We start from the raw sequence: 8,674 nt of genomic DNA, 5'->3' as shown, positions 1-8,674 counted from the left end.
TAATCACAAAGAGATAAGAGGAAGGACTGGGATGCGTACAGGGGGTAATAGACCAAAGACCTTGTAAAAAATAACTACACTCACTGATGGCGCTGCAGTCGCGGGATAATTTGAACCTTCGGCTGGACGCCATTATAGTGGTTGTAGTCTGATGTGTTGTGTAGTACTGTTGTTTATGAAGACCCTGATTCAACGTTGTATATTTGTTGGGACGTACATACAGTGTTACTCGTAATTCTACTGTCTGTACGTTCCAATCAAAAGAAGTACAATGGTGAAGAGTCGTGCAGCGATTAATTCTACAAATAAATTCGAGAAAGGAACGAATATTACATTTCACAGGTAAGTGAATATTTTAAGTTGTTTTGTATGTCAGTGCACTTGCTTAATAAATGTTTTTGTAACACGGTATTAGTATAATGTCTGTGCATCTATTTGCAGGTTTCCTTTCTCAAAACCATAGCTGTTACAAAAATGGTTACACGCTGTCAGGAGGCAACATTTCCGACCGACAGAATACCATTTTATATATTCTGATCATTTTGAAGAAAGTTGGCTGATCTGTAGTGTTTTCATGGTCTAGGTTAGGTTGAAACTTGATAATTTGGTCGTGAGTTGCCAAAGCACTATGCCATATATAACGCACTTCTCGTCATAAAATCTAAAGCAAGGTAGAGTCAGAAAATATCTATTAATATAGTGGGCAAATCTTCGAGTATTTTGATGCATTTTGCGTACATCTATCGTAAATGAACTACGAAAAATGCTAGGGGTCCAATACGTAACTTTTAGCTACGGCAGATTCCATGTAGTACGTAAGATAAATTCATAAACAGTGACTAGTTGCTGTTTGTTCACAAATTAAAAAGTATATTGTAGTAACGTATTTAAATGAGGCATTTTATAACCAAAAGCGATGTATAAACATTCGAACTCCGCGCGTCAGTTTACCACTCTAATGGCCGCCGGCCAGCTATTCAATTTGTCCGCTCTTCACAGTCGACCACTCGTGAGGTTGTGGGGACCTGTAATAGACGGTCATTTGTCCGTCGCTCATTACACGAACAGAATAGGAAAAGCCGGCCGTTGTAACCGAGCGGTCCTAGGCGCTTCAGTCTGGTTCAGTCAGGTTCGAATCCGGCTTCGGGCATGAATGTGTGTGATGTCCTTAGTTTAGTTAGGTTTAAGTCGTTCTAAGTTCTAGGGGACTGATGACGTCAGATGTTAAGTCCCATACTGCTCAGAGCCATTGGAACCAAGAATAGGAAAGAAGATTGATAATGTTGATCCGACGCACGATCTGCCACGCACTGCACAGTAACTTACGGGGTACTTACGTGCATATACATGAGCCACGGGGTGCATAGCGTCCCGGTATTATTTCCACTCCTTCCTTTTCGATTCGACCATTGAGCGCGCAAAGAAAGACGGTCGCTATCCTTTCTGTATTACCCTGACTTCCTGTGATTGTAGCATGATGCTCAATGAGCAGGAGCATGTTGGAGGCAGTTGTAGGTTTTTGACACGTTTTGCTATGTGAGCTCTCGCAATTTTAAGAACTATCCCTGTTAGGTAAAGTCTTTCTTGTAACGTCTCCACTGCAGTTGTATGTTCTTCATCATCATTTCATCATCACTGAGTCGCAAGTCGACGAAGTGGCGTCAACTAAAAAAAAAAAAAGGACTAGCAATACGGCGGCCGAACTTCCCCGCACGAGGCTTCCCGGAAAACAATGCCATACGATCATTTCATTTCATTTATATTCCACTGCAGTATACTGAATATTTCAGTGACACTTTCACGGTGACTAAGGAGCTCTAAGAAGTATATTGAAGCTATTCTCAGAATCCTTTCTACTCCTTCCGCTAATCCAAGGTAGCAAATCACAGACGGATGAATAAGAAGAACTGATCGAACAAATTTTTAACAAGTCACTGCCTTCAAGCATGATTTACACTTCCCTATCATAATCAAACGCAATGTTAGACATATGATTCCTACGTGTCGGTTTCATGATACATCGCTGAGGAGCAAGACTTCTACATACCTCAAAGTTCTGAATGATTGCAATAACTGACCGCCGATAGCAGTGTTAAGCGGCATGATATCTTATTACCTATAGACGAGCGCTATAATGCACCTGTTTTTGTGTAGGAACATTTGCTAATGTTCATACGAAGCACAGATATTCTGGTAGTCTCTTTGAATTTCGTAACACATTTCTAAGGCTATCATATACTTCTTCCCAACTGCGCTATGTGATTAGAAGTAGCTAGACGCATAATAACACGCAGAGGTGCCGAAATACGACGTGGCATGGACTCAACTAACGTCTTAAGTAGTGCTGGAAGGAACTGACACCATGCACCTCACAGGGCTGTCCATAAATCCGTAAGAGTACGAGGGGCTGGAGATCTTTTCTGAACAGCGAGTTGCAAGGCATCGCAGATATGCTAAATAATGTTAATGTCTGGGAAGTTTGGAGACCAGTGGAAGTGTTTAAACTCAGAAGAGTGTTCCTGCAGCCACTCTGTAGCAATCCTGGACGTGTGGGGTGTCTCATTGTCCTGCTGGAATTGACCAAGTCCGTTGGAATGCACAATGGACATGAATGGATGCACGTGATCAGACAGGATGCTTACGACATGTCACGTGTCAGAGTGGTATTTAGACGTATCAGTGGTCACACATCACTCCAACTGCACACCTCCCACACCGTTATATAGCTCTCAACAGCCAGAACAGTCCCCTGCTCACATGCAGGGTCCATGGACTCAAGAGGCTGTCTCCTTGCCCGTACACGTCCATCCGCTCGACACAATCTGAGACGAGACTGATCTGGTGAGGCGACATGTTTCAAGTCACCTAAAGTCCAATGTCGGTGTCGACGGGCGCAGGCGTGGCGTGAAGCTTTGTGTCGTGCAGTCATCGAGGGTACACGTACGGGCCTTCGGCTCCGAAGGCCCATATGACGGGGTAGCATTGAAATTTGCAACAAATTGCGGAAGGGTTGCACTTCTATCACGTTAAACGATTCTCTTCGGTCGTCGTTGGTCTCATTCTTGCAGGCCTTTTGCGGCCTCAGCGATGTCGGAGATTTGACGTTTCACAGGATTCCTGATTTTCAAGATACACTCGTGAAATGGCAGTACGGGAAAACTCCCTCATCACTACCTCTGAGATGCTGTGCCCATCGCCCTTTGCCGACTATAACAACACGTTCAAAATCACTTAAGTCTTGACAACCTGCCATTGCAGCAGCAGTAACCGATCTAACAACTGCGCCAGACGCTTGTTGTCTTATATAGGCGTTACCGATCGCAGCGCCGCATTCTGCCTGTTCGCACATCTCTGTATTTGAATTCACATGCCTATACCAGTTTCCTTGGCGATTCTATGTATGTACATTACACGATCAGAGAACGCATAAGACATAAATGCCACCAGGTACAAATCTTAGGGGTAATGAATACATTAGCATTATGTTATCTGTGGGTGACCAAGTTGTCATAAGAGACTGTGAAGATAAATTACAAATGGCCTTACATAAACTAAAGGAACTAATCTGAATATATCTCTGAATGAAATTTATCCATGGCACTTGTAGGTACTCTCCCAATACAAACAAAACTAATCCTCAATAATAAGGCGTTAGACACTGGACTCGCATTCGGGAGGACGACGGTTCAATCCCGCGTCCGGCCATCCTGATTTAGGTTTTCCGTGATTTCCCTAAATCGCTCCAGGCAAATGCCGGGATGGATCCTCTGAAAGGGTACGGCCGACTTCCTTCCCCATCCTTCCCTAATCCGATGAGACCGATGACCACGCTGTCTGGTCTCCTTCCCCAAAAACCAACCAACCAACCAATAATAAGGCGCTATGACAGGTAATCCTTTTCCTGTATTTAGGATGTGACGTCTCGTATGAACATGATGTGGATGTACAGAAAAATGTAATACTTACAGCCGTACACTTAAGATTAAAGCAAGGAAAGAAACATGAGGGGAATTTTATGAAGGCATGGGAGTCCCAACTGAATAATGTGGGACAGAAACTTCCACGCTGAGAAATATCGATTTACGACAGCTAGAAGTATCAGAAATGGAATTTCCAAGATCCCTGGAAGGCTGCACTGGGGAAGACAAAATTAGAAACGAACTAGTTAGGGCCGCTACGATCGCAGGTTCGATTCCTGCCTCAGGCATGGATGTGTGTGATCTCCTTAGGTTGTTAGTTAGGTTTAATTAGTTCTAAGTTCTAGGCGACTGATGACTGCAGAAGTTAAGTCGCATAGTGGTCACAGACATTTGAACCATTTTTGAACTAGCTAGGGAAGAATTAAGGAGGCGGCCAAGAACCCAGCAGTTAATGTGATACAACGAAAAATATAGAGCACAAGCACTCCATAAGCCTCCAGAAAGGCTTCCTAAATTAGCAATGGAATATAAAGCTTGGAGCAAGAGTTGTTTAGGGGAGACAGAGGAAGAGATGGTGTATGCCGACACAGTGATACAACCCGCTAGTGCGTTGTGCTTTTTGTATTTTACCTATTGACTTCACATCTGCGGTATCTGCTGCCCCTAACTGCCACGGGTGCTCGAAACTGTTATTAGAGACTGAATTACCCGTTGCTTTTCTCTGCTCTTGCGTGTGAAATACAACACGTTGTGTGCATAAGAATGTTTATGGTGATGTAGCTTCACACGACCGAATAGTGCGGAATTAGCTAAATGTTGACTAATGAAACAAAATGTTTACTTCTAAATGCGAGGAAAAGCTCAGGGTGAGAGAGAACCGGAGAGAGGAGAGATAATCCACCAAACGGAAAGGGCGCAGACGCAGCGGCGTTCAGTGTAGCCGCTGTTGCATCAGAGTTTGCTAACTGGGCGCGAGACCGCCAGATATGACGACTCACCGTGACGTCACGCGCAACGCAAGCAAGCAAGCAAGCAAAAAGGCGCGCCTGGCGCAGACGTGACGCGCTATAAATGTGCGAGGCGGGCGGACGCCGGCCAGTGCACGGCGCATGCGCGGAGCGGACATCCGCGTCGCCCCGCGCTCCCTCAAACAAACGCCTCGTCTCACGTGGATGCGTTCCTAAAAAGGGCGGTTACGCGGTTTTCACAGCGGGTGCGGAAATAGAACGCTCCCACATCGCAGACAAGTTGCAAGGCTGCGGAAGTAAACCGTTGTAGGTCAGTGTAAAAATGTGCAACTACTAGAACGGAACAGGTAATGCTAGTCAGCGAGATTGCTATGAACCGAATTAACGTCACAAGGTGTGTGTCGAGAGTGATGAATACCTGTACCGTGCCTCATAGGAAGTGCAAGCGTCAGGATTCGCTGTTACGCGCTTCGGATAACCCGCTTGGAACCAGAGTACACGCCCAGTGGTGAACTGGTGTAGCACAGTCCAGTCTTCGCAGTAGCGGAAAACAATGTGGCACCTCAGTGGATGGCCTTTGACGCTCCTCCTGTTGGGGCTGACGCTGCTGTTGTTGGTGGTCTTCTTGAGAGAGGTGAACGCCTACTGGCGCAAACTGGGAGTCCCCTACGTGCAACCGACGCTCCTCTTCGGCAACGCCGCTGGTCTCTTCTTCATGAGGGAGAGCTTCGCCGCTTTGATCGAGAACGTCTACCGCCGCCTCGAAGGGTGCCCTGTCGGAGGTTTCTACTTGATGACCCGACCGTATCTGCTGCTCAGAGACCCTGAAGTCATCAAGAAGGTCAACCTGTGGGACGAGAGATATTTCCATGCCAGGTGAGCCAAAAGTGCCTTCTTTGTTGCCCTGACTATTTTCGCTATTTCTTGTGTCCAACCCTTCGTCTCTGTGTAGCACACACTCCGGTAGCCTCGTTTACTTGTTATGTTTATTCTAAACGTTGCTTCCACTAGAAATTGTATTCTCTCTGAGCCAAAAGTTCCTCCTTTGTTGCTCTGTCTTCCGACTAATTTCGCGATTTCTTGTGTCCAGCCCTTCGTCTCTGTGTAGCACACACTCCGGTAGCCTCGTTTACTTGTTATGTTTATTCTAAACGTTGCTTCCACTAGAAATTGTATTCTCTCTGAGCCAAAAGTTCCTTCCTTGTTGCTCTGTCTCCCGACTAATTTCGCGATTTCTTGTATCCAGCCCTTCGTCTCTGTGTAGCCTCGTTTACTTGTTATGTATATTCTAAAAGTTGCTTCCCCTAGAAAATGTATTCTCTGTGAACCAAAAGTGCCTTCTTTGTTGCTCTGTCTCCTGACTAATTTCGCTATTTCCTGTGTCCATCCATTCGTCTCCGTGTAGCAAACACTCCGATAACCACGTTTACTTGTTATGTATATTCTAAACGTTGCTTCCCCTAGAAATTGTATTCTCTACAGCTCCCTCTGCCCACCATCATCATAATCTTCAAGAGATAGCCCTTAGGTCTAGTACCTTGTTCTCGTGAGAGGTTTTCTTACCTTCCGTCATTCGACGGATCAACACGTAAGTATAATCACTGGCATTCGGTTATTGTCTACTCCTATAATATACTTTTTCCATTTTAATTTGCTGTCTTGCTTTCTATCATTTATATTTAATACTTCCAGTTCCTTCTGTTTGTCATTAATACTTTTTATCATAATTTTTGTATAACTTTTTCTACAGCTGTGTGTAGTCTGCCACAGATCATAAAAATCTCACTCGGACAGCTTCTCATCTACTCTTGATTGATTATTGTCTTGCCCAGTTTCCACTGCCATGTGTTAACACATCGATGAGGTCGTAGAACTATACGTTAATTTAGTGTCCAACTTGTATAGTGTAATGTTAATCGCAGCTAGTAGATATTTCCCTAATATTCTTTACCGCAGTATAGAATATTCAGCTCTTAGGGCGAATAGGTGGACCAAAAACAGATAAAATTCAAACGTTTTGTACAATGCAATCAGTTCCACAACCAGGTGTACGCCATAATTTAAAATGTAACGTCCAAATCGACATTGATACTGGTCTCGAATCTGTACTCAATGCGGTCTTGCACAGTGTATAAACAAACAGTGTGAGAGCTGAATGCTTTGTCTTGTCGCTTGCAGCTTTGGCTATTTGCACTTGTTTACAGCCAATTTAAATGCTGGAAAAATATGCAGTATTTATCAAAAATACCGTCTCAGGTCCGTTAAGAAGCTGTTTGATGCGAACGAGGCAAACTAGGTGCGTCAAGAGGGTAATGATCCGAAACGTCACAGCCATCTTTGTACAACATGTTAAAGTGACAACTTATGGTAATGTGACACGTTCCACAGCATTACGAAATGTCGTATTCATGATCTATGAGACAAGGATTAATGTATGTATGTGTGTATGGGAACAAGACAATGGAGTGTCCACCATGGATTGGCCTGAATTGTCTCCAGATGCAAATCCAATCGGAAATGTTTCCTCGTACGGTTAGATGAAGATTAAGGATACAGAGTACTTTTCCAGCTCAGTATTAGGTAAAAATCAACACCTATTTCTTTCAGGCACAGTTTATAATGTGTGTGCTTTACAGATTTTTGTTAATATCAGGTAATGCAGCACACTTTCTAAACAAATTAGAAGTATTCTGAATATTTTTGATCCTGCTTAGGGTTATTAAAAAAATTACAAAGAAATTGATGCAACTTTTTTTTTCCAAAATGCTTCCTCAAATTGAGGTACCATTTAATCCAGTGTTATACATTTGGAGGAGAGCAAATTTTTACGAGATATGCATGACATGATGGCTGAGGTAATAGACCTATTTAGTTCCACCTATTATGTATATTACAAGGATAAATTTTTCCTAATAAAGATGTTATTTTTTCTATAATTTGGTTGATTCTGTAATAATGCTTAGGTCTAATACATAAGTATGGACTATTCCAAGTTACACAAAATTAGAGCAATGCTTTATAAACTTTGGGAAGTACTTGTACCTGAATTCTGAAAAATATAACTTGCAGGAAATTGCAAATGAAGATATGACTCCAATTAAACTGCGTCTCAGACATTTCCGAAGCATAGTCTTATAGTCTTCATCCTGCAGCATTTCCTCATCTTCAAGCTACCTCTTGGAATTTCTTTTAACAGTTATTATTTCTTTGGTAACTTGAAGAGCGAATCTCTCAGCTTTATGCACCTGTTGTCTGTCACACGCAAGCAATTGATCTTCCACATTGCAGCCATATTTTATGTCTAAATTTCTCAGGATTACCAACCTTGCTATCACTCCACCATTGAAACATACCACTGCATCTAGTACACCAATGTATTTAGTACTACAAAAACATTCTTGGGTAATATTTCCAAAACGCAATGGTTGAAGCTTTCATTTGTATTCTGACTGCCCCCATGAAGACATTTACTAAGCAAAACAGGGTCAGTCAGGTCTCCAGCAATTGCTTTTATTTCATTCATAACAGGCTCAGGAAGAGAATGCTTATGAAGGTATATCTGACCGCTTTCTTTTGTTTTTTTGTAACCACACCAATAATCTGCTCCTTTGGGGCAAAGTCTGTGAACAGGTTGGTCATATGTGGACAACTTATGAAAGTAGGTGGTCCACACAGCTTTTCTCATTGCTATAACATCATGAAGAGGTGCAGTTCGTCTAATGGACAGTCCATAATAACTCTAAAGAACGTTTATTTCAGTTGTCAATCTGCCTCGGCGAGACTGAG

At 43.1% G+C, this 8,674-nt stretch overlaps 1 protein-coding gene across 1 annotated transcript in view; it reads left to right on the top strand.

The window, feature by feature from the left end:
* Positions 1–5,019: 5,019 nt before the first annotated feature.
* Positions 5,020–8,674, top strand: part of LOC126412593 (probable cytochrome P450 6a13) — a 116,540-nt gene continuing 112,885 nt past the window's right edge. Inside the window, exon 1 of the mRNA XM_050082255.1 lies at positions 5,020–5,764. Coding sequence (XP_049938212.1) covers positions 5,442–5,764 — 323 coding nt within the window. The 5' untranslated portion in view covers positions 5,020–5,441. The remainder of the gene's footprint in view (positions 5,765–8,674) is intronic.

The sequence above is a fragment of the Schistocerca serialis genome, chromosome 7 (genome assembly GCF_023864345.2).
Source record: "Schistocerca serialis cubense isolate TAMUIC-IGC-003099 chromosome 7, iqSchSeri2.2, whole genome shotgun sequence".
NCBI lineage: Eukaryota > Metazoa > Arthropoda > Insecta > Orthoptera > Acrididae > Schistocerca > Schistocerca serialis.
This window is presented reverse-complemented; position numbering and strand designations above follow the sequence as displayed.